Source organism: Camelus dromedarius, chromosome 19, assembly GCF_036321535.1.
Source record: "Camelus dromedarius isolate mCamDro1 chromosome 19, mCamDro1.pat, whole genome shotgun sequence".
NCBI classification, from domain to species: domain Eukaryota; kingdom Metazoa; phylum Chordata; class Mammalia; order Artiodactyla; family Camelidae; genus Camelus; species Camelus dromedarius.
The window spans coordinates 20,185,881-20,210,744 of record NC_087454.1 but is presented as its reverse complement, the minus strand read 5'-3'; the positions used below and the strand labels follow the sequence as shown (position 1 = coordinate 20,210,744).

At 48.7% G+C, this 24,864-nt stretch overlaps 3 protein-coding genes across 10 annotated transcripts; 1 reads left to right on the top strand and 2 right to left on the bottom strand.

Annotated features, from left to right (window-relative positions):
• Positions 1–25: 25 nt before the first annotated feature.
• Positions 26–1,902, bottom strand: SAPCD1 (suppressor APC domain containing 1). Of its 2 annotated transcripts, XM_064476326.1 has the most exons (5): positions 1,550–1,902; positions 1,176–1,316; positions 608–703; positions 412–501; positions 26–316 (listed from the first exon to the last, which is right to left on the bottom strand). In XM_064476326.1, exons 1-5 carry the CDS (start codon positions 1,721–1,723, stop codon positions 221–223), a joined length of 597 nt encoding a protein of 198 aa, XP_064332396.1. In that variant the 5' UTR covers positions 1,724–1,902; the 3' UTR covers positions 26–220. The 2 variants fall into 2 exon arrangements, with proteins under 2 accessions (XP_064332396.1, XP_064332395.1); XM_064476325.1 differs by having other exon boundaries at positions 26–501.
• A 140-nt stretch (positions 1,903–2,042) lies between these two features.
• Positions 2,043–16,591, bottom strand: MSH5 (mutS homolog 5). Of its 7 annotated transcripts, none has more exons than XM_031435037.2 (25): positions 16,504–16,591; positions 15,943–16,093; positions 15,552–15,675; positions 14,982–15,062; positions 14,735–14,797; positions 13,916–14,037; positions 13,622–13,731; positions 13,338–13,373; positions 12,931–13,013; positions 12,117–12,189; positions 8,545–8,683; positions 8,367–8,429; positions 6,325–6,453; positions 5,966–6,038; positions 5,711–5,820; positions 5,388–5,468; positions 5,066–5,153; positions 4,637–4,826; positions 4,410–4,536; positions 3,834–3,983; positions 3,404–3,478; positions 3,061–3,204; positions 2,728–2,865; positions 2,500–2,573; positions 2,043–2,280 (listed from the first exon to the last, which is right to left on the bottom strand). In XM_031435037.2, the coding sequence occupies exons 2-25, from the start codon at positions 16,078–16,080 to the stop codon at positions 2,169–2,171; spliced, it is 2,523 nt and encodes an 840-aa protein (XP_031290897.2). In that variant the 5' UTR covers positions 16,081–16,093; positions 16,504–16,591; the 3' UTR covers positions 2,043–2,168. The 7 variants fall into 7 exon arrangements, 6 of the variants coding, with proteins under 6 accessions (XP_031290897.2, XP_010976419.3, XP_064332388.1 ...); XM_010978117.3 differs by having other exon boundaries at positions 12,117–12,162; XM_064476318.1 differs by having other exon boundaries at positions 15,943–16,137; positions 16,504–16,544.
• A 2,872-nt stretch (positions 16,592–19,463) lies between these two features.
• On the top strand, positions 19,464–24,810 carry CLIC1 (chloride intracellular channel 1). The gene is made up of 6 exons (XM_010978120.3): positions 19,464–19,731; positions 21,825–21,934; positions 22,135–22,260; positions 22,420–22,526; positions 23,241–23,422; positions 24,415–24,810. The coding sequence occupies exons 1-6, from the start codon at positions 19,693–19,695 to the stop codon at positions 24,574–24,576; spliced, it is 726 nt and encodes a 241-aa protein (XP_010976422.2). The 5' UTR covers positions 19,464–19,692; the 3' UTR covers positions 24,577–24,810.
• Positions 24,811–24,864: the final 54 nt, after the last annotated feature.

The following is a 24,864-nucleotide window of genomic DNA, read 5'->3' as shown; positions in this document are numbered from 1 at the left end:
AGAAAGATTATGCAAATCATTTAGGGAAGAGGGAGAGTGTAAAACACCAAAAAGGTGAGATGGAAGTTTTCAGGAGAGAAGAAACTATATACCAAAATGTTTGGACTTCAGTTGACCCACTACTTGGAGCCATTTAGCTGTTGAGTCAAAAAAAGGAATAAGGAGGCTGGGGGTTCTGACCTAGCCTCCCCAGCACAACTGAGGGGAACCAGAGGAGACCTTAGACACGGGTAGGGCCCACCCGTCCCTCGGGGTAGCCTGGCTGAGCCATCTCCCCCTTTGGGCGAATGACTCCTTTCTGCTGCCTTGTCAGCTCCTGGAGAAGAGGAGAGAGACAGTTTGGGTGTTTGTGCTCCCCACTCCCACTGAGGCCCAGGGCTTCCACCCTCCCCCCACTTCTCTACAGCTTACCTGCTGCTGCCACAAATTCTGTTTCCTTGGCCTTCCCTTCCAGTCTTGGGTGGCGCAGGAACTATCTTTGTTCAAGGGATGTGGAGAGAACTGAGGGGCGGGGGGGATTCACTGTTTTGTTAGACCGGAACTGACCCCAAGGCTGCTCCCCATGACCCCACTTCCCAAAAGTCTAAACTAAAAACAATAAACTCACCTTCCCCTGAATTAGATTCTGCAAACAGATGTTCACCTTTTGAATCTGGGCTAACTGGGGGCTGCCAGGCTCTGAGTGTGAATCTGTTAGAAAATTCTAAAGGAAGAGTTAGAGACAGACAACGTGGTGAAAACTTGAGCTCATATGCCATTCCTCTCCTCCATCTGGATCCCCTCCTCCCAATTCCCCACCAGGCAGGGGGGCAATTTTAATACTCTTCACTCCATCTCTTTAACAGTCCAGTTCCTCCATTCCCCTCAAATAGCACAGCACCCCTTCTCTTCTTTATGGATCTTCCCTGTCCATCCCTGACTCATTGGAACAATCCAGGCCACTCCTCCATCTCCATGCAGTGATCCAAATCATGTCCCTCTGAATGGAATGCAGATCAGCCTCCTCTAGGCCCAACAATGAACACCAACTGAACACTTGGTGGCATCCTGTCATTACAATGTTACTTCCAATTCATGATCCCTGCCCATTAACTCTTGCCCTTCCAGGACGGTGTCAGGCTGTGTCCATGTGTCCCTGCAAGCCCTGCCCCACACACGGTAGATCAGCCTCATACCTCACCAAGGGCCCCCAGACGCAGCTGCTGTTGTTGGGCTTCCCTCAGGCGGCCCTCATACCAGGCCTGGCTATGCTCCAGCAGCTCCAGCCCCTGCCACAGGGCATCCTGTTCCCTCTCCAGAGCCTGCATCCTCTGCAGCTGGAAAAGGCAAGGAGCAGAGGCTGACTCACTCCACAGCAGGGCTCTGGGCCATGCCGGGCCCTTCCTCTTAACCCCTGATTGGGTTCACTATCTGGTCACTGAGTATGAGCCCAGACTGATCACTGAGGACCTGAAGGACAAGGGAAAAGAGGGAAAGACTTAAAAGTCCTCAAAATCAAGTGGAAATGGAGGAGACTGATCTAGGGAGAGAGGCTTCCCCTGATACTCACCCAGAGGAAGAAGCTCCGGGCCCCTGGGTCTTGGTGGCTTGTCTCCAGTGGCAGCAGCAGAACCGTGTAGGGGGCCTGCACCAGGGGCAGCCCACTGCGACCCCGGCTCCCCATAGTTCTGAGGTGGGAAAAGTGGAGCCACGCCCACTGCTGCACAGAGCTGGTCCCTCCCATTCCCCTAGCCTTGCACCCGTCCTACCTAGACTTTCAGCCTCTCAGAGCCCTTCCTGCTGTGTCTGCCTGAGGCTGAGGTGTTCCTACTCTAAGGAGAAAGACCATCTCCCGTGGGCTCCTGTCTTCCCCCTCGTCTGTTTTTGTAAGATCTGTTGAAGTGGCTGGTCCTCATGGAGTCCTTCTGTGTAGAACTCAAGGGTCTCCCTCCAGCAGTGATACTGTATTTTTAATGAGGCAGGGCAGGTCCCTCTGTGGACTGCTGCTTTGCGTTTCATCTCTTTCCTATTCTCCTGTCTGTCTGGCCTAAGGAAACAATAACTTTCTCCAAAATAAACTTTATTACTGACAGAAAACAAAATTTACAGGGAAACTGAGAACTCTAGGTCTGAAGGAGATAAGGAAACAAAGAGGGTCTGGGAGGCGGAGGAGGGCCGAGGAAGGACTCTCAGAGGATGGCGGTGGCGGCAAGCAGCACTTCCTGACTCATGAAAATGTCCAGGTCCAGACTGGGATCTTCCAAATCCAGTTTCAGAAACTTATCTACTAATGTCTGGCAACTGAGGGGAGAGAGAATGGCGAGATTTATGAGAGGAGGGATAACAGTCCCTGAGCAGAGGGGAGAGGATACAGCATAGGAAACTGGGGACCTTGAGAATTTAGGAATTTCAGGAAGAAACTGAGTCTTTGAAGGGCAAGGAGGTTAGATGGGCCTCTGAAAGGGGGAGAAGAGCTACAAAACATGCTGGAGAGAACGCGGACCCTGGGCTTGCACTCACTTTTCCATTTGCTTCTCCTTTAGCAGCTCCTTGACAGGCTGGATGGGTTTTCCACTGCGGATGAAGTCTGAGACCTAGGACCAAGTGGGAAGAAGCAGGGGGGAGGTGTTGGGTAAGAGAAGGGAAAAGAAGGGTCAGAAATCCCATAGGCCAAGAAACCTGGGCACCTGAGAGAAGCAGGGAGGTGGAAGGGAGCCCTGGTGGAGGTAGTTGCTGTTTGGACCTCACCTCCTTGCCACGAGCAATGAGTTTGTCAGGAAGCCCAGCCTGGGCAGCTGTGTGGGAGGCATGGCTGGCACTGGCAACACCTTCGCACACTTGATAGAAGAAGACAAGGTCGTTCCCATCCTCACAGGTCTCCATGGTCTTAAAAGAGAATAAAGGGTACATATGTCATCAGTCCTTCTGCTTCCTTCCCTGATACCCTTGGTCAATCACTGTGGTGAGAAACGGAAAGGGACATGGTCCCTCCCTCAGCGAGCCCCTGTTCTGATGGAGATGTTCCCAGCCCTGGGAAATGCTTGCCCTACAGGTACCTAGGGGCTGGATTGGTTTCCTCACCAAATATTGCACAAGGGGGCCCTGTGGCAGCAGCTGTAGCTGAACGAGGCTCAGAAAGTTGGTGGCCACGAAGACGTGGGGACACGTGGGTCCAAGTGCCAGCCAGTGTCGGATCACAGCGGCCAGAAGCGCGAGCCCATCCACCTGCGCAGAAGGCAGGGGTGAGGGTGTGGGACCACCTGCCCTGGGTGCCCCCTCCTCCTTCTGGGCCTTTCCCACCTCGTGCTCTGTCTCTCTTCTGCCCACACAACCCTCTCTTTCCCTAAGGCTCAGCCTCACTCTCCTGCTCCTTCGTCCTCCTCCACTTTTCCCTCCTTAGTTCCTCTTCAGTTTCTCCCCTCACCGTGTTGGTTCCCTTTCCGAATTCATCAATAAGGACCAGAGACTGCTCAGTGGCATTGTTCACCGCTTTCGCCACCTGCTGGGCACCAGGTGGACAAGGGAGAGTTTCATTAGCATTTGAGGCCTGACCACAGTCTAACTGTGAAGAAAGCTGCTTGTATATGTGCCCACCCTACTGGACTGCAAGTTCTTTAACGGCGAGGCCCATGTTTTGTTTATCCCTTCATTGCCAACTGTGCCCTACACAAAGCCAGGGTTCAATAAAGGTTCATGGTATTGATTCACCCGGTGTCTGAACTGGGTACTCCCTGCCCCTGGTGTGGAGAGCAGGCAGCAGAGGGAACATTTTTCCCGTTCTACTATTTCTCAGGGATAGGATTCCTTCCCCATTACCCTCTCCCCCAATCCCACCTCCCTTTGCTCCCTTTGACCTGGTTGAGGTCGATCATGAAGGTGGAGAGGCCAAGGGAGATGGATTCGCAGCTGTGAATTCGGGTGAAGATGGCATCTACTGCCCCGATTTCGGCTTCCTCTGCTGGCACAAAGCTGCCCACCAGGGCCATGAATGTGATCAAGCCTACCTGAATAGGGGGGAGAGACAGGGCCCAGGGCCTGGTGGTGTGGGCTATGGTGAAGGTGAGGCCAAACTGAAGGATCAATGACAGATCAAGAGAGATGGCCACAGTTTAATAGGTCACAGCCCCTTCTGTTCACTTTATAATCAGTAAAGAGGGACAGGCAGAGGCATACTGAGGAATGGCGTGGACCTATTCAGAGGTGGGGGAAGAGAATTCAGGCCATGGAATGATCATTAGAGCATGGTTCTCCCTCAGATAGAGAAAGAGAACATGAGAGGAAGAGGAGTAGAGGGTGTGAGTTATGGTCTTTTCATGACAGGGGTGGTCAGAGGACAGAAGAAGAGCTGTAGGGACCTGGGTTGGCTGGCAGGTGGGGGGTGGAGATCATGAAGAAGAAGCCAGAGGCCCAGTTTGTAGGGCTTCTCCTACCTGTTTGAGGTATATGCTCTTCCCTGAAGAGTTGGGTCCGGTGATGACTTTGACCCTCCCTTTGTCCCCCCCACATTCTGTGGAGTTGGGCACAAAGGTTCGGGCACAGAGTTCCATCAGAGGATGCCTGCAGTAGGAGGAGAGGTACCTCACACAAGGCCTGTGGATCCAGAAGATGGGCCCTTTGGGCTCCTCGTGTCTATACCTCCACCCCTTTCTGTTCTCACCTGCCATTCTGAATTCGTACCCCAAGAAGCCGGGGGGAGTAACGGGGCCTTGAGTAGCCATAGTCCCGAGCGGCACTGGCGAGAGCCAACAAGACATCCAGGCGGGAGGCAAGGTCCAACACCCGGGTCAAGACAGCCGCCCGTGCCAACACCTGACACTGCAGCTGGTGCATCAGCAGAGTCTCCTGGTCTGGAAGCAGGTGAAGGAGGGAGCTGGGGGTCAGCTCCAGGGGTAAGTGAAGGAGAGACAAGAAGCCAGCAGAGGGACCTAGAAACAGGCTTGCAGACACAGTCGGAAACACCCAGAGACATTCGGAGGAGAAGGTGCAGAGTCAAGAGTGCGTGAGAGAGAGCAACAGCAGGAAGGAAAGGAGTCTGTCAGCCATCTCCATGCTGCCTGAGCTGCTCCAGCCGTTCACTCCTCCTCACCCCGGATGTCGCAGTGCAGGTCCCCCAGCAATGCATCCAGCTCTTTGGTTCGAGCACTACGGTAGTGCAGCTTCTCCTCTGAGAGGAACTGGGTACAAGGGTTCAAAGCTATGGTCTTTGCATCTCTTAGTTGTCATCCTCTCTAACCCCACCTCTAGCCCTGACCCTGATTTTTTTTTTCTGCTTTGTCTCAGATCAGGCAAAGATCTAAGTAAAACTACAGAAGAGGGATCCCACGTTGGGGGGTGCTGATGGGGTAAAGCCCTCCCTCAGCTGCTGATTCACTTTCCTTATCACCCCCTACAGAGGTTGAGGGTCTCACCATGAAGTCCAGACCCTCAATCTCAAAGTCACTGGTCTCCACCATGGAAGGCAGGCGGGGAATAGAAAGAAGGAAGCCAATCTGGGGAGAGTAAAGAAGAGATAAAGAGGACAGTGATGCACTGGGTGCCCTCTTTTCTTACAGGAAGCCAGAGTTTCCTGTATCCCCCCGAGTGCTTCCCTCAAGGGGAATAAAGCCACCAAAAAGGTATTCATGTTCTTCAGTTTTCTCCAAGAGCTCTCTTACCTACCAATGTGTCCTTCATAAGCCTAATGTCTCCCCTTAAAAACCCCTGGAGATTACATCCACCCTCCTGCCCTCACCAGGGGGATGTAGATGACACTGCATGAAGGAATACGGGAATCCAGATTCTCCAGTTCTTTCTGAGCGACCTCAGTGAGGAAACTAGGAAGTCCCATCAGCCTTCGTTTTTCTAGGAGGGTGGAAGACATAGATATCGAAAGTAAGGTTCCCGCCCTGGTTGCTAGGTAGCTTGCTCCCTACCAAGGATAGAACCCCCTCTCCAGGCAGGCTCAGGTTTCAGAGCCCTTGGGTCTATCCGCACACCTAATACTCACTCTCATCAATTTCAGGATCTATGTTGGGGAGGACGATGAAGCGATTTTCAGCCAGACTGCCCTCAAAGTCTACCTGAGGAGACAAGAAGTCCAGGTTCTTTCTATCCAACACCATCTCATCCTGTTCCTCATCTCTATTTGGGCCCCAATTCACCCTGTAGTCCCTGCTTTAACCTTGACCCTCCAAGCACATCCCTGATGTTCGGCTGTCTCCTCTCACCATCCTACCCTTTGGTCATCCAGCTGACCTCAATGTCTCCCATGCATGCCCATTCCCCAGAGCCCAGTCACTCTCTGTTATCCAAGCCCATCTCTCTCCCCCAGTTCCCCAGGAGCTCTGCTTCTTTCCTTCCACTCACCACTTTCCCAATGAGGCTGGCAATGTGGTGTAGGTCATCAGAGAACTCTTGGGCAATGTCCCTAAAGAGCTGAATGGACTGGGGCAGGGAGCGGCAGGCATCCCTCAGGCCCAGGGCACTGTACACAGTCTGTAGGAGAAATGGACAGGGAAGGGTGGCCCATACCCAGGCCGGGCTCAGGTGAGAGAACAAGGATGGACCGAGAAGAACAAAGACTAACAGGGAAAAATACAATAACAAAGACAGACAGAAGACCTCAAAGGCAAAACAGTGAGAAAGAAGATGGCAGCGGAGAGTATAGCTCAGCAGTAGAGTGCCTGCTTAGCGTGCACGAAGTCCTGGGTTCAATCCCCAGTACCTCCATTAAATAAATAAATAAGTAAACCTAATACAGCCCCCCTCCCCTGGTCAGTCTGAAAGAACTCTTAATGATCTGAGCTAGAAAAATTTGAGCAAAAATAAACAATGATAGCATTGAATTATAACTCACAAAATAAGTATTTAGGAGATTATTATACCCTGGTTATGTAAGATGTTAACATTAGGGGAAGCGGGTGAAAGGTATATGAGAACGTTCTATACAATTTTTGCAACTTTAAAGTATTAAATTTTGTTTTTTAAATAAAAAGTTAAAACAATATAAGGATAAATCTTAAAATTTTTAAAAAGAAAAGGGGTATAGTACAAGGAAATACATTCAATATCTTGTAGTAGCTCATGGTGAAAAAGAATATGAAAATGAATATACGTAGATTAATGTATGACTGACGAATTGTGCTGTACACCAGAAATTGACACAACATTGTAAACCAACTATAACTCAATAAAAGAAAGAAAGAAAGAAAGAAAAGTGTATCTACAGGTGGAAAGAGGGGAAAGGGCTAGAAGCTAGAATTAGTTGACTATACCATGTTTGGAATTGCGTAAATATTCTTTGCAATCCCTAAAGAACTAATGGACTTAGATATTAAACATCAAAGGCTGCTGACATCACAAAAGGAGAGACAGACATATCAGACATTACGTTCCTCCATTTAACAAACAGTATTGAAGAAAAATCAAACTTGAACCTGATCAAGCTTCTAGATTCAACCATTAATTTACAGAAATTCCAGAAGAGAGAGAAACATGTCTAATACGCGTAGGGAATGTAATCAGTGGAATTCAGGCTAAGGAAAACTCTGCAGGACACATAATCCAGCTTATTCAATAAATAACATTGCAAGGGAAAAAGATATATATAAGGAGAAAGAGAGAGAGAAAGAAAGGAAAAGGTGCAATGGAGAAGGAACCCATAAAGGAGAATTAAAGAGACATCATCCCATCACTATATGTTGAACATATTTGAATCCTAATTAAACAAACTGTAATTTTAAAATAATTACATTTAAGAGATGAGTAGAAATTTAAAAATGAGATAATTAATGATATTAAAGAATTACATTATTTTCCTAGGTAAGATAATGGTATTGTTATTCTTTTTTAAAAATTATTTTCTTTCAGAAATCATTCTAAAATATTTATGGATGAAATGATAAGATGGCTGGGAATTGCTTCAAAATAATCCAGGAAAAGGAAGGTGGGAGAAGATACATATGAAACAAGATTGGTATGAGTCAAAGTGTTGAAGCTCCATGGTGGGTATGTGGGGGTTCATTATATTATTTTCTCTAAAATTTTTTGACAATTTCCACAATACAAAGTTTAAAAAAAAAAAAAAGGTATTGAGGGAAAAAAAGGTATTGGGATAAAGTAGGACAGGGTAATCAGAGTACAGAGGGTTTACAACACATGCTGAAGGGCTTAACCTGGACTTCTGGGATTCAAGAAGGGAGACCTTAAACAGTAAGTTCATACTGTATAGCACAGGGAACTATATTCAATACCTTGTAGCAACCTATGGTGAAAAGAATATGAAAACAAATCTATGTACATTCATGTATGACTGAAGCACTGTGCTGTACACCAGAAACTGGCACAACATTGTAAACTGACTATACTTCAACAAAAACGGAAAAAAAAAAAAAAAAGGGAGACCTTACCTTGTAGAGAACCTGCCAGTCACTGACCTTGGTGTGGGACAACTTCATGCGTTTAAGAATCAGCTACAGTCAGACAAGGAGACAGCCACTGTTTTCCTCTCCCACCCTAACGCCCCTCAAGATGCCCACCATCCCTCAACCTCCTTCCCCACCTCCCTGCCCGCCACCTTGGGCTTACAGGCACGTTCTTGATGTGACCCAGCAGTCGATGCAGCATCTGAGCCATGTCCAGATTCTGGGGTAACAGGAAAAACTGAATGACATCCAGACGGGAATTTAGTTCCCCCAGGTCCTGAGTTGGACGTGTGAACCATAGCCTGAAGTGAGGGTTGGAGTCGGGGGACCAGAAATTACATCTGTTCTTATCACTGTCTTGATCTCAATTTGTGAAAATGTGCACTTGGAGGTCTCTGGGGATTGTGGCAACGTGTACCTGTACTGGTAAGTACAGTGTCCTATCTATGCAGGTGGGTTCACTTGCATCTACTGAAAATCTTTGAAGAGCACGACTGTGTCTGTGTATCTCAGTTTTGATGGATGTGACCATGTGTCATTCCATGTGGATATGTGATGGAGCTTGTCAATATTTTAGAGGGAGAGCAGTGTGTTGAAGCATTTGTATGCCAACACTCTAGCTCTCTCTGCAGCTGAGTAGGAGAGAATAAGTCAGAATGAGTTTGCGTATCTGTATTTAGCTGTGAAATAGCACAGACATTCGTCTTTTCATGTTCTTCCTGTGAAAGTACATAACTCTTCCATGTAGAATGATAAGTCCTTAATTCATGATAATGGTCATCTCTGCAGAGAAGAAAGTATTGGGTAGAGGCACTTAAGGGGCTCCAATAACAGTCTTATTTTTAAATTGGCTAGTAGAAACACAGAAGTTTATATTATTATCTTGTGTGTCTGAGGTATTTCCTAATAAATTAAATCATTATACAGAAATAAATGTCTCATCTGTGTTTGTCTAACTCTGGGTATCCCTATTTCCTTATGGCTAAGGAGAGTGTGAGACTCTGTAAGGACCTGTGAGCCCACATTAGAGCAAGCCATTAGGCATACAATTAGGCATACAATTTTATATAAAAGCCAACCTGTGGAGACACTGGGGCCTAAGGATGTGTATATCACACTGTAGTCTCTGGCCAGTTACCCTGGGTTAGAACACACCAGGTTAAAATAAAAGGGAGGATTCAGGTGGATTCAAGGGTGTGGCCAAGGAGCCGAGGTGCCTGGAGCAGTACAGGCCAGTCTGTGAATACTCTCCCCACCTGGGAAGCATGTGAGCTACACTAAGCATACTCTCTTATAGAACACCTGTGTATCTGACTCATGCGTTGCTAGTGCCTAGAGGTCTTAGTCAGCTGAGGAGACGAGGCCCTTAGAAAATAAGCAAGTCGTTCAAAGTCATGCAGCTAGTATGAAGTACAGATCAAACTCAGGTATCCAGACTGCTAGGACAGTACTCTTTAGAGCATAATGCGACACTCAGTCAACTTCCAGGGGCCCTGTCCGGCTTTTGAACAGCTGGGCCCTTAGTTGATCATCAGATTGTGATTCTACGCCCTGCGATTATATTCCCAAGATCCCATCTGGGGACTCTGCACCCATCCTGCAACTTTAACTCCATTCTCTTCTCCACTGAGAATTCCTTCCCTTTCATCCCTGGTTGAGATTAGAGATCTGCACCTGAAGCACTAGAGAATGTGTGGGTAATTAGATCACTCCACCAATTACCTGGAAATGGCCTCAGAGATTATCCTAAATTAACCTCCAATAGACATACACTGAAGGGCAGGTGGCATAGGGGAAAGGATTATGCACCTGCAGGCTAGCAAAGGTTTCCTCAGTTTTTAGAGATGATGTAACTAATGGGCTTGCATTAGTGTGCTGTGCCCACTCCCTCAGCGCTAGTGTACGAGGCCTTGTGCCAGGCACCAAGCTAACAGGAATGGCCACACACAGAGTTCACTCAGCTCTGAGGGCTGCTAATTCCAACCTGATGTGATAGCGCAACTAGAAAATATAAACAGGCACTATGTGACCACACAGCAAGGTGTATGTCAGTCTCCTCTGAGGTGCCTGCGAAAGCTTCACCAAAAAGGTGATAGTTCGGCTGCACCTTGACAAGGATATAAGATTTTGACAGAAGAACAGGGGTAAGACTTTCCAGAGGGCATAAACACAGGCATGATGTGTTTCTATGATGGCAGGTGGCCCTAAGTGACTGGAATATACAGAGGATCCAGTAAGAAAGGATTTAGGATGGGGTTGGGAAAGTAAGCCTGGAAATTAAAATTGGGGTGAATGGGATAGGCCCTGAACATCATACTGCTGAAGGCGAGAATCTTCATCCTGCAGGTGGGGGGAAGCATCCTGAGGTTTGTTTTATTTCCACTTATGTTTTAAAAAAAAAAAGGGGGTGACACGCTCCGATCTCTGCTTTGGAATGACAGTTATTTTAGAAAGAAGAATAGATTGGAAAAAGAAGAGATTAGAGGCAGAGAGACCAATGTGAAAGGAATGCAATGCTCCAGGGTAGAAATGAAGACAGCCAGAATTAGAGCAGAGGAAAGAGGGAGAAGGGGATGGCTGAGAGAAACATTTCCGGATAGAATCAATAGGCGCCCTTATTGAATAACTGGGTATCGGAGGTGAGGGAGAAGCATTAATCTAAGGTTCAGAGCGTCAGAAGCTGTATTGCCAGCAATGCCATTAACCAGAAAAGGGAATGCAGGAAGAGAACAGGGCCAGTGGGTGTCAGTTTGGATGCTCTGAGTTTGAGCTACCTGTGGAAATTAGAGACACCAATTTGAAAGTCATCAGAGAACAGTTCAAATCCGAAGTGTGTTTTTAATAATTAAAGATATTACCATGTGTACATTAGTGTCTTGTGATTGTGTTTCTGCTGCACGTTATGTGTGCAAGTCTCTATATCATCAATGGGTATGTGTGTATCTGTGATGACAACATAAAATGAGAATAATACTAGCTACTTTAACCAAGCAGGACCCTATGGGACCTTCCTGGAATAGGTACCCAACACCCATGTCCTCCACCTGCCTCTTGTTTGTAGCAAAAGTTTAGTTTCCTAGGCATCCCCAAGTTCCAAAGAATATATTTAATCAGAGAAGTGAGAAAATGCAGAAAGAAAGGAAAACAGTTAAGTAAGACAAAATAATAATACTTTAGCCATTAAACAAAGTCAAGGACCTTTAGTACCCCCTCAAGGTCTATAGATAATATTCTGAGCCATAGCCTTTGAGCCATTTTGCAGATAGTGGCAGAAGTTAACTGTGTGTTGCCCACAAGCATGTAGACCCCAGACCAGTTGGAAGCAGAAGGTTGATGACGTTGACTCCTGATTAACTCACCATCAACCAATCAGAAAAATGTCTATGAGCTTATCACACACCCCACAACCCCCCTCCCTCACCCTGTCTTTAAAAACCTTTCCCTGAAAGCCTTCAGGAGTTTGGGTCTTTTAAGCACTAGCTACCTGGACTCCTTGCTTGGTGCCCTGCAATAAACACTGCACTTTCTTTGACCACAACCTGGTGTTAGTAGATTGGCTTTACTGTGCACAGGCAAGTGGACTCAAATTTGGTTCAGTAACAGCTACCACATGGGGTCGTTGTAAGGATTAAATGCATTTGGGAAAGGGCAGTTGTTTTCATTACTACTAAGGGTGCTGTGTGTGTCTGTTGACTGCATGCATTAATCTGTAACACGTGTGTGAGACTTACTCACCTGAGCAATTTCTCTCCCCACTTACAGCGGCATCTGTTGAGGATTCCTGTTGGGAGTGGGGTAGGGAGTGAGCCTGTTACAAAGAGGGGCAGGGAAAGGAATATATGGATGTATCTAAGCTGAGGCATCAGGGTCAGAGGTTTGGGCATGGGGCTGGCTGGCCTGGGGGTGGGGGGCGTTTCCCAGATACAGGACACAAAGGCAGCCAAAGCCGGTGTCTGGCCACAAGTCTGAGCTGGGATTACCTTACATGGGCTTGGGGGAGGGAATGGGCACTCACAGGAAAATTCAGCTAGAAAATTATGCTGAGCAGGCGTAGTTAAACTCACAAAGAGCCCAGCCCATATACGTAAACATTAGGCACAACCCACTGAGATGCATAGTGAAACCATGTGGATATTTGGGGTGATGTCCCCATATACCCTAAAGCCTGAAACAACTATAAGAGATACTCTGTGCAAATCAAACATGGGAGTTATGTAGTTACATAACTCTCTTCTATACATATGGCCTCCCAAAGTCCCTAGACAGGTGCACAACTAGTAAAAACATTCATACAAACCCAAGGAATAAAAATGGAATTGGTAAACTAAGAAATTATATGCAAATGATACCAGACAACTCTATTGGACAAGGCTGTGAGGAGATACCCAAGCTCGGGAAGGATACAAAGAGGATGATAAAGCTGGTTTGGAGTGGAAGAGATAGCTGGCACTGGGGATGAAGTAGGAAGAGGGGCTGGGACACATCTCTGGAGGCAGCTGCTTTTCTGGCAGGCTTGTGTAGTGTGGAATGAAGGACGGAGCACACCTACCAAAGAGGCTGAGCCCCTCCTTGAGTCCACTGGCCACTTTGTACACCGAGGGATGAGACTCACTCTTAAATATCTGCAGAACACTGTCAGGAAGAAATTGGGGTAATTTGGATTTTTACAGGAAATTAAGAAAACGGAAAGGGGATTGAGAACATCCTTCTGAGACCAAGTCTTGATATAAGGTTTGTCCCTCACTGCTCTCTGCCTCAGCTTCTCCCTTTAGAAAAGGAAGTTGACACCTTTGTGCTTTTCTTCTCTCCCCCTCACTCCCTTCTTCTCTTTCCTTCAGGGAGAGAGATCCTAATAGCCCCAGGATTAAAGAAATTGGAGCCCCATTAGGATTATTAGAGTATTAAGCTTAATCCTTCTCCCTCTCCGGAGAAGACAGTCTGCTTCCATCTCCTTACCTGTAAGTGTCTTGATCTATGCTCACCAGGTGGGTCCTGAATACAGAAAACAAGGGAAGGTGGTTGGGGTATGAGGTCCGAGTTCATTCCTCAGTTCCACCCTTAGCCTCCCTTCCAGAACACTGTCTCACTTTTCTCCCCAGAGCTTCACACCCTCTCAGGAGCTCCCGTGTGTCCTAGAGCACTTTACCAAATGGTTCATTGCCCCCTTCCCTGATCCCATCTTACTTTCCAGGCCTCCCAATCCCATTTTACTTTGGTTGAGGTTAGCGTAAATCACCTACAACACAAATTTCTTAAAGCCCAGGATGGGCACACTGACGTTACAGTCTTCTAGTTCAACCCCGATTCTTCTTCGAGCCAGGAACTTGAGCAGCCCTCCAAGTGCTCGAACCTAGGAAGGGATCAGTAGTGAAGCTGGGGTAAATCTCAGTGTCTTGGAGGCTAGACAACATCAAAGAAAACTTATTTTCTAGGGCTGAGCTAGTGCCTCCCAAGACTCAATCCTAGTACTGGGGCGCTTGTGCCTTTCTCTAATCTGCTGCATCCCAGCCCTTATTTCGTGGGAACCATCTCACCGTGAGGAGGCAGTCAAAGGGGATGATGGAGGAGAGGAAGAGAATTTTCTCAGTGGCAGTCATGGAGTCCGGGATGAAGGAGTAGTTTCCAGAAAGGAGGCGCTGTTTGCTTATCTCCAGACCTATTTTGAGGGAGGGAAAGGTCTTTTAACCGAATTTTTCACCCTATTTTAAGAATGAGAAAATAGAAGCAAGAGGGATGATGTGGCCTGCCAAGCTCACACAGGCCGTTAATGGAAAGCCGAGACAAGAACCAAATGTTCAGGCACTTAGTCTAACTTTCTTTTTATTCTACATATAATATAAAGGCTGAGAACATAATTGAGAAAGATAAATGGCTCAGAAGAGTAAGATATCTGAACTGGAGATTTTTGGTCAAAAAGATTACATTAGTAGAGGAACAAATAACATGAATGCCCTAACATCTAGTATAGGATAGACCATTCCCTGTCCTTTTTGCAAACCTGGGAAGGTTATGAAAGTGCCTTCTGGATTAACAAGTTCTCTGAGGCAGTGCTTTTTTTTTTTTCTTAAGGGGCAAATGGCTTCGGCTTAAAGGGGAAAATGCCAACAATCAGAGCTGTTCAAAAAGTGTTACCACTCCCTTTTCTCAGGGAAGGCCCTCATCCCTAGACGTGCCTAAGCTGCACGTTATTAAAAGTAGGGATCAGGAGAGCTCATGGGGAGACTGGTTGAAGAACACAGTGGTTTAGGATGAGATAGGGCTGAGGGGACACCTCTGATGATAAAGGCAGAGTTAGGAAAAAAGATAAAAAAAACTGGGATGAGGGGCTGAGCAAAGCAAAAAGAAGGAAATACCAAAATCCACACTGGGCAAAAATATGATTTCAGGTCTCTTAGGCTCTCTGTGCTCTTGGGAGGCTGTGAGGGAAGCAAAGAAAGGGCCATCAGTCCGTACATCTCAGTCCTTCTGCCTCTATTCCACCTTCCCTCTCACCCAGTTCTGGCCTCCTGGCCGTAGCTCCCTCCAAGACCCTTTAGTCTCCTGGGACATCCACACTTTAGTCCTTTCCCATTTTCCCTCTCTCCCTTAGTCAGTCCTTACCAAGCTTCCCCAGAAACCGAGTCATATTCTCATCCTGTTTGGCACTCGTAACAACAGACTGGGGATCAATTTCATCCAGAACTTGGAAAGAGAACAGAGACCAAATGAGTTCAAGGATCTTTATCTTTCTGTTTTTTTTTTTAAGGATCTTTATCTTTTGACTGAGAGGGAATATGTAGCCCTCCCCTTGCTATCTCCCTTCGTCTCTCAAAAACTTATTTCCTCTTTCCTCCTTCTAAGAGTAGGGAGTGCCCCCCAGATTGGGAGCATAGGTAGGAGTCAGACATGAGATTAGAAAAGAGTAGTAAGATAGGGTGATGGGAGGGAACAGGGGTGCCCAGGAGATTATCACTAGACTACAAACTCCTGAAGGATAGACATGACTCATTTGCCCTGGACTGTATCTCCAGCACCTGATACATTTGTAAACAATGAGATTAATTACCAAAAACAACAAAAGAAGCCTCTAGGAGTCAACAAAACAAAACAAAATAGACTGAGTCAAGTAAAGTGATATGCGTGAAATACACTTCCAATCCCAGAGTGAGGAATTGTTGGTTCTGCCCTCACCTCTTTGGAGCAGCTTGAGGCTCTCATGGTCTGGGGCATCTGGCATAAAGTGGATGGTGGAGTCACTAGTGTCATAGTAGGCAATCCCCAGGTATCCTGAATTCCACAGCACACACAGATGGATCTGTTGGTCGAGGAAGAAAGGAACCCAACATGTGAACCCCTCTTAAGACCAGGTTTGGGCCATGCCTTATTTAATTTTAATCATTCTTTCAACTCTGAGACGGACATCATCACTCCCAATCAGTAAATGTGAAACCAACACTCGTAGGAGGGAAGTGACTTGCTCAGCTCTTTCCAGCCCCTTTATATTCTAACCATCAGAATTTCGAGTCAACTCCCCGCTCTCCAGATTCGAGCTCCTGTTCCCCCCACAACACTGCCGCCAGACCTCCGCCGGCTCCTCCTCTTCCTCCTCCTCGGCCTCCCCGGGACCTGGTACTGGCGCTGGGCAGGGGAAGTTGGTCGAGGCCTCGCCGGGGCCTGGTCCCTGCGGCGTCCTCCCTGGGGTCGCTCCTACGGAGGCCATGGCCTTGAAGGCTCTGCGGATGCAGAAAATTAACGCGGTTCTGGAGCGAGATGTCACCTGCGAGGGGGCGGGGTAGGGGGGCGCGCAGAAATGCAAAACCGCTGAGAACTAATGGGAGAGGGCTGAGGGGCAGGGCTGCGAGGGCCCTTGGAGCGCTGTGGTGACAGGTATAGGGCATTGGGAGGAGCGACTTCTCGAGTATTTCACTAAAGTACAGACTGTAGAAAACCCCACTTGCCCCACCCTCATTTCTGTCAGGCGGAGGTTCTACTTTGTAGACGGTCTGAGGGCCCAGTGGGGCGAATTGTGCACGCTTCCTCTCTCCACCACTGCCAAATAATTCCCCAAGTTCACAGCCTCACTTTCTTGACTTCCCCACCCAGTTGCGGACAACTCGCGGTGTTTTCCCGCCTTCTCAGTCACCTGGGTCGCGACGTGTGCAAGACCGCGCGTCACTGACCGCCGCTAACAGCCGCGAGCCTGCAGGGAGGGGTGCGCCGGCGCGAGGGCGGGGTGAGCGCGCATACGCCCCGCCTTCTTAGCCGCTATTCGTCGAAGGGATCCGGAAACTCCCCAGAGATCCAACAGAGAGAGGGGGAGGAGGGAACTGCAGAGAAGGCTGGACGGTGATTGGCCTATTTGCATATGGGGCGGTGCTAGAACGTAAAAACTTCCCGCCCTCTGCCGTTGCTTAGCACCCGGGCCTCGCGCGATCTGGGTTTCTAGGCTTTGATTGACACGGGGTGGAGCCTGTGAGAAGGTTCTTAACTGAGTCTGAGTTCGGGTCCCCGTAGCTTGTCTAGGGGCATTGGGGAATCTGGAGAGAAGGCCGACCTTAAAGGAACAGAGGCGCGTTTTTGGTTTGGTTTGGTTTGGTTTTCTGGAGAGTAGAGATAAGCAACATTAATTCAACTTGTGCCAACAATTCTAAGACTCTCTCCTCTTGGTGGGTGTGGCTGAAGAGAGGTGGTTGTCCCAAAGTATTTGCATATCAACGCCGCAGATGGCAGCGTCTGCCTTTCTGCCCCTCTCCCCCAGCCCACTAGCACTGCATTCTCTGTCCCCCAAGAGAAGGTGAAAGCATTCGAATTACACTAAATTCTTGCAGAAAGAAGTAACCCTGATAAGAACACCTACACCCCTATACAAACACATACCCCTAAGGACAGAGGGTTTATCATTCATTCCCTTCTGGGCCAGGTGGTGTACTCAAAAGCAGAGAGCATAATTAAATCCCTGCTCCACCAGCTTAATTTTTGAGTGTGTGTGTGTAAGGGGAGAAGAAGCAAGGTGAAGGAGACAGAAATAAACAATTATATACTTTAAAAAACTTCCCTTAAAATATATCTCCCCTCTAATTAACTGTTCTGGGTACTCTGAGATGTGGAGATCCCACCCAAGAGTTTAGGAAAGATAGTGAGTGTAACCTGGCTCTGCTAACCAATGATTGGAAAATCCCATTTAGTGAGAAAGCTGGGAGAGTGAGTTAAGGTCTGAGTTAATGGTTACCCCTGGCAAATTGTTGAGCAATGAAGTTACGGAGAACTGGAGGCCAGGTGACAGCTCTAAGGAGTGTCGGGGAGGGACACACCTTCCAGTCTGGGGTGGAAAGAGATTAGGGACTGCTTTACCAAGCTGAGGAAGGGGAGGTAGTGGAGAAAGAAGCCTGGGGAAGGAAAGCGGAGATACTGAGATAGGAGAAAAGCAAAGGCAAGGAGACTGATATGGGAGGGAAACTTCTCTGATGCAGGATTTGGGGGTACAGCCCCTGGCTTCAAATCCATAAGGCACTGATGGATGGCACCAGGAGAGGGCAGCATTCTCTGTCACGTGGGAAGTTAAGGCAAAATTCTTTGTGGGTAACCATACCAGCTAGCCAAAGTCAATATTGATGATCAAGGCAGCTCTAGCTGTAAAAAGCTGTAGGAGGGAAAAGAGGCAGGGGAGAATCTGCCAAACCTGTTTGAGCTCAGGGCTGGCCCCATTTGCCTGAGGCTTCTCCCAGAGGGGAGATTTTTGTGGAGCAAATTGACCACCTGGAGCAGAAGAGGACCCTAGGAAGTAGCTCTGCTTTGACCTCCCTTCCTCAGATGAAAGGGCTCTTGTGTGCAGATTTTGAGGATCACACATAAAGGAGATTCCCCCCCCCAACAAATGCATACTCATTGACTCATTCTACATCCTTATAAGCTGTGATAATTCAAGGGAGCAAACACCACATATATTCCTTCTTGGGGGTGGAGAAACGCCTTCCCGCAGGGAGGAAAAAACCCACAGAAGAGGAAGCATAAGAGGAAACCACTAACTGCTGGTTCGAGCACCTCTCTTCTCTCCACTCTCTCCTCCCCCAACTCTCTCCTTTTCTTTACGTTTTTAGCCCTGTTTTGCCCCTATGTCCTTACACTCCACTATGTTTCTCTGAAACTGTAGGTGTGTTGCTAGACAGAAGGTGGTGGGGAGGAAAAAGATGGTTAGATAGGAGAGAGAGTCAGATGTAGAGGCTGGCCTATGTCCAGTTCAGAGGACATATTTTTGGGCTATTTTTCAACAGACCATAAAGAGTTTGCTAGAACCTCCAAAATTAAGGTTATTGGGAAGGAAGAGAGCTATTCTTCTGTCCTCCCTACTTCTCTAATTGTATCCCCAAGGACTCCACTCACACTATCCTGTCTAATCTTCACTTTTTTCCCCACTGTTAGGACTAGCTACCACCAAGACCTTAGGATCAGGGCAGAGCTATCCTGGGGCCACAACAACCCTAGGCTCCTACCCTGTCTCCAAGGTAACGTGTCAGTGAGAAAAAAGGACAAGGGGCACAGGAAGGGGCCCCAGATGACTGATCAGGCTACTGAGTGGTAGCGGACCTCCCCCAGTGGTTAGGCAGCTTCCTGTTTCCCCAACACGAGCCTGATTATCTCCTTTCCCCGCCCCTGCCCTACATTTCACCACGCTTTTCCCAACCCCAGCTTCCACTTCCAAGTCCCTTTCCTGGACCACAGTCCTAGGAACCCAGACTTTGGACTGGAGTCCGAAGGCAAGGTGGAAAAAGGAATAAACCACCACCTTTCCCTTCTATAATTCCCTCTCTGGGCCGTCAGGGACGTGCTCAAGCAGTGGGTGTCCGGTTTCTTGTGTGAGGGTGGAGGGAGAGTGTCCTCTGATGAGTGAAGCAGGGAAACTGAGGCAGAAAAAGTTCTGTGTTCAGGGAGACTGGCGGAGAAACAAATTTCCCAGGATTCCCTCTCCTCGATACCCTCCTCCTCGATCATCTGGAAAACCTGAGGATCTCCCTTCCGACCCACTCCCTGAATCGTCCCGCCCCCCGCCGGTCCCCTCCCCAAGTTCAGGGCGGGGCGGTCTGTGAGTCAGCGGCTCCCCGATCCGACCCAGGAGGGGGCAGAGCTAGGGTGTGGAGGACGCTGGACCGGTCGGGAGGCCGCGTCTGGAGTGAGCGGGTCTGATCGGGCTAGTGCGGCGCTGAAGGGCCAGACCTAGGTCTAGGGGACAGATTCTCTTCAGTGAGACCCGCCTTCCCTGGCCCCGGCCCCGGCCCCGGCCCCGGCCCCTCCCAGTTCCCCCAGCGACGGTCGCTTCCTGGTCCCCGTCGCAACCATGGCTGAAGAACAACCGCAGGTCGAATTGTTCGTGAAGGTAAGAACACCCTCCCGCCCCTAGTCCCCCCTCCAAATTCCTAGAAGGTAGCTCTCACCTTTCCCCAGCTCCAACCTTTACTCCCAATCCCTTCCCTCTTTGACCCCCAGCCCCAGTCCCAACCCCACGTGCAATCTTTGAGGGGCGTGTGGTACTGTGGGGGGGGGTTAGGGCGGGGAAGACAATTGACGTGTGTGTCGATAATGAGAAATCTAGGTTCAACTCTGCAAAGTTTGTAAAAGTGCAAGTTTCCAGCAGCCTAAAGGACAGGAAGGTACAGAAAAGGGAGGGTTTCCAGAGTGGAGAAGATTGACGGGGAGTGGGGGGTGGAGGACAAAGCTGATAGGGGGACCAGGAGAGACGGGGGGCGGCCAGAAACCTACAGGGTTTGGGTGGCACAGAGGGAAACTTCAGGATATGGGCCCAGCGAGAAGATCAGAGGATGAGGGGTGTAGTGGGAGAGACTTGGAGGCGTGGGGGGGGGGGAACGGGGGAGGTTTCAGGGAAGAGGGTGTGGTAGGGAGGCCTGGGAGTGGGACTAGGTGAACTGGGAAGAATTGGCGGGATGAAAGGAGACAGGAGAGTGGGAGCGAAGTTCTAGAACCTGGGTGGGAGAGGTGACTGGGTGGTGAACAAGTGTCCTGGGGACTTGGGGAAGTGAGGAGGGTGGTGGCGAGGAAATGAGAGCTGAGCTGTGCCTACCATGAGGGTAGATGGGGAGACAGAGCAGGAGGAAGAGAGCAGGGTTAGGATGCTTAGGGTTTGAAGTTATAGAAGCAGAAGAAAAAGTCACCCCAACTCTCTCCTCTCGGCGGGTGTGGATTAGAAGAGGTGGTGGTCCCATGGAATCTGCATATCGAAGCCGCAGGCGGCAGCCTCTGCCTTTTTGCCCCTCTCCCCTCCCCACTAGCACTGCATTCTCTGCCTTCTCTGGACCTCTTCCCTATGCCTCTCCCTCCCTCTCTGTCTGTGTCTCCCGGTTTGTACATTTTCCCCATTCTTCATTTTCCTGCCTCCTTTCTCTCCACTTCCCTGCTTTTGTTCATCTAGCCTTTGTGTGTTCCTGCCGGTTTCTCCCTCTCCTTTATGCTGGGGCTTCTTGGGCAGCCATTCCCTCTCTGTGCAGCCATGCAGGGTCCGCCCCCTTAGGTGTGGTCCCCACCTCCCTCTCACACTTGGCCTCAAGGGCTATTTTTACTCCTGGGTGAGGCTGTGCTGCAGAGATTCCTCCAGCCCTGGGTCCAGCATGGGGAGGATTATCTGGAACTAGGGGAATTATACTTGGAGACCCCGGCAGTGCCCAGGGAAGAGGGAGGTGGCCTTTGCTGCTTGGGCCTCAGCCTCACAGGTCCCTGCCCCCACTCCTCGCCAGGAAGGAAGCTGCTGAGACCAGAGACACAGTGAGATGAATCACCCTCAGCCTAGGGGGAGGTGTCCCTTGGGAGATGAGGTCACCACTTGCCAATTAGAGGGCAGCCCCCTTATGCAAGGCCCTCCACATCTCTAGGGCAAGGCCCTAAGTCCCTTGCCTCCCCAAGCAGCTGCCAGAAACTGCTTGGGTAGAGGTATAGAGAACCAGACCTCCTGCTTCTGAGCCCTGCCCCACCCCTCATGTCTTCAGGCTGTATTCCTATCAGGAATCCAGGAATCCAGGCCTCTAGCCTACAACCCTAGACTCCCCAAAGCCCCTCTCTAGGCACCATTTCATGGGTTAAATTGTGAGAATTAAATGAATTTTTGTATGTAAAGTGCTTAGAATAGCACAGAGGAAACTACACTAGCATTAGTCTTCCCTCTCTAGGGTCCAGATCCTCCAAGTTCTCCGAAGCCTGTTCCCTCTGCCTACCTCCCACCTGTCCTCAACTCTCTGGGGAAGCAGAAGCCTACCTTTGTAGAAAATTCTCACTGATCCACCTTGGGTTTGATCTAGCCCCCCAGGTGGAGAGCCCAGTTCTGGGGGAGCTTTTAGCAGTGAGACTGAGTATGTGTCATGACGAGGCAGGAAACAGGTCTGGGAATAGGAGATGCAGAGAAAGACCTGGAGATGAGTGGGATGCACCAGGCCTAACCTTGGAGTGGGGCTTTCTTTCCAGGCTGGCAGTGATGGTGCCAAGATCGGGAACTGCCCCTTCTCCCAGAGACTGTTCATGGTGCTCTGGCTCAAGGGAGTTACCTTCAATGTCACCACTGTTGACACCAAGAGGTAGGCCCACTTCTGTTCCACTAAACATCCCTTGTGCATACACACATGCGCATACATACCGTCACCCACCTGTGTCCTTCCATGCTGAATACTTTTCCCCTCCATCTGGAGCCCCTTTTCTTTTCCCACATTCCTCCCCCTCCCCTTTCTGGTTCTCCCTAAACCCCTTTTCCTGTCCTGATGCTGGGTCTCTCCTCCAGGCGGACTGAGACGGTACAGAAGCTGTGCCCAGGAGGGCAGCTTCCATTCCTGCTATACGGCACCGAAGTGCACACAGACACCAACAAGATTGAGGAATTTCTGGAGGCGGTGCTGTGCCCTCCTAGGTATAGGGGAACTCGGAACAGGGAGTGGGGAATCTGGGAGACTCAGAGAAAGAGAATGATTGAAGAAATGGAAAACGCAGATGGTGGTTGGGCAAGGGCAGGGTTGCTGAGGCTCCTTCTCAGAAGAGCTCTTATCCTGTTTCTCCCATTGGTTTTCAGGTACCCCAAGCTGGCAGCTCTGAACCCCGAATCCAACACTGCTGGGCTGGACATATTTGCCAAGTTTTCTGCCTACATAAAGAATTCAAACCCAGCCCTCAATGACAGTGAGTCTTGTGGATTGGAGGCCTGAGTCCTAGGAAGAATGAAGAAGAACCATGGATTAGGGGCCCCTGGAAATTCAGATATCAGGGAAATGGAGCAGATGTTGGCAAACTTGCACCACCACCACCCTGCACCTTATCTTTGTTTAACCCCCATATTTCCCTGAATTCTCATTGACTGTGACTTTTAAGCTCCTCTCATTTGTTCCCTAGCCTCTTCTGCCCCACCGGGGACATTAGTTGGGTTGACTGCTGGCCTGTGTTCTGGCAGAAGAGGATTTTGCTTAAGAACAATGGCTTTAGGTAGGAGGGAAATAGCCCAGTGGTAGAGCACATGCTTAGCATGCAGGAGGTCCTGAGTTCAATCTCCAGTACCTCCATTAAAAACAAACAAACAAACAAACAAAAAACAATGACTCTAGATCCAGACTACCTGAGTACAAATCTTACTAGCTGGGTAACTTGGGACAATTCATTTAACTTCTCTGTAAATCCACTTCCAGATCTATAGAATGAGAATAACAATACCTGTTTCTTGGGTTGATGTGAGAACTAAATGAGCTTTTGTGTGTAAAATTATTAGAATAACACATAAAAAATGAACTACATTACTGCTAGCAATTATTATTTTGGACTGGCCTCGCCATTAGTATTCAGTACCCCCATGGGTCTTCTTGGACCTTCTGATGTTCTTCCCAACTTCTCTCTCTTGCACAGATCTGGAGAAGGGGCTCCTGAAAGCCTTGAAAATTTTAGACAATTACTTGACATCCCCCCTCCCAGAAGAAGTGGATGAGACCAGTGCTGAGGATGAGGGCATCTCTCAGAGGAAGTTTCTGGATGGCAATGAGCTCACTCTGGCTGACTGCAACCTGTTGCCAAAGCTCCACATAGTACAGGTGGGTGGTCATGGTGGGAGGAGAGGGTGGTCGCTGGGATGGCTTTTTAAGGGGCTCCCACATGGGCTTCCCATGACAACTGCTCCAAAGGTGGTTTCTTTACTAGGATGATTTCTAATAGCAGACACCACCCCATTCCTTCCTGGCATTCTTTGCTGGTAAGACTTGAGAGAATTCTAGTCCATGATACAAGAAGTGAGTGCAAACAGACTAGCCGAGAGTAACACATTCCAGTATTACTTTCAAAAATGCTCTTGCTGTCTCAGTCATTGCCAAATCCCCAAATCAGACAGAGCAGGCTTTTCCTAAAAATCAAAGCTTTAAGTCTGTAGCTTCAGTCTTCACTTCCTCTTGTCGAAGATGAACACTGCTGGTTCCCATGTTTTTATCATAGCTCATGCTATGCTTTAGTTTGTGAAACAAGGGATACTGAAGTGTCAGTCTGCTGCAGAACTGTGTATTAAACATCGGTGTACTGGGCACTAAAAGACATGAAGATCTGGAGTGATTGGTCCTTGCCCTCAAGGAATTTGAAATCTAGCTGAGATGATAAAACATTCACATGAAAGTTAAGTAATAATACATGGTTAAAAGCCAAATGAAAAGTAGACATAAGTTGCTATGGAAATTCAAGAGGAGAAGTGTGTGGTTTGTGAGTTATATCTCAAAATCAAGAGGGGAAAACTAGCACCATAGACTGAGGTGGTCTGAAAAGGGCTGGTTGGTTATAAATGGCCAGGATTTCATTTAAGTGGAGAGGAAGGCTAAAGAGCTTACAAGACAGTGAGGAGTTAAGAAAACCCATCAAAGATGATTAATATGGGAGATAAGAATCTTAGGAAGAGAAACCAGAGAGTGGAATTACTTGAATGCCTGGACAAGGAGGCTGGATTTTATCCTGTAGGCCTTGGCATAAGGGAAAGACCAAGAGCATGATAACTATTGTGGCTTCCCTGAGGCTAAGCTATTGGTCCTTCTCTCCTCATCCCTAGGTGGTATGTAAGAAGTACCGGGGATTCTCCATTCCTGATGTGTTTCGGGGAGTGCATCGCTACTTACGCAATGCCTATGCTCGGGAAGAGTTTGCCTCCACCTGTCCAGATGATGAGGAGATCGAGCTGGCCTATGAGCAAGTGGCCAAGGCCCTCAAATAAGTCCCTCCTGGGGTTCCCTCACCCCCATCCATTTTCTCCATCAAGGCCCTGGATCGTTTGTTTCCACATGGCTACCCAATGGACACACTCCAAAACGGCCGGTGTACAGAGAATCCTGGTGCGGGGCTTGCTGGGGGGTGATGAGGAGAAAGGATGGGGGATATGGGTGAGATTTTTATTGTGGGGTCGGGCGGATAGGACAATGTGTTTCAATAATAAAATACAGAAGGAAAATCCAGTGTTTTTACACAAAGGGGCTTGAAGTGTGAGTAACACGGAATGAAGGGT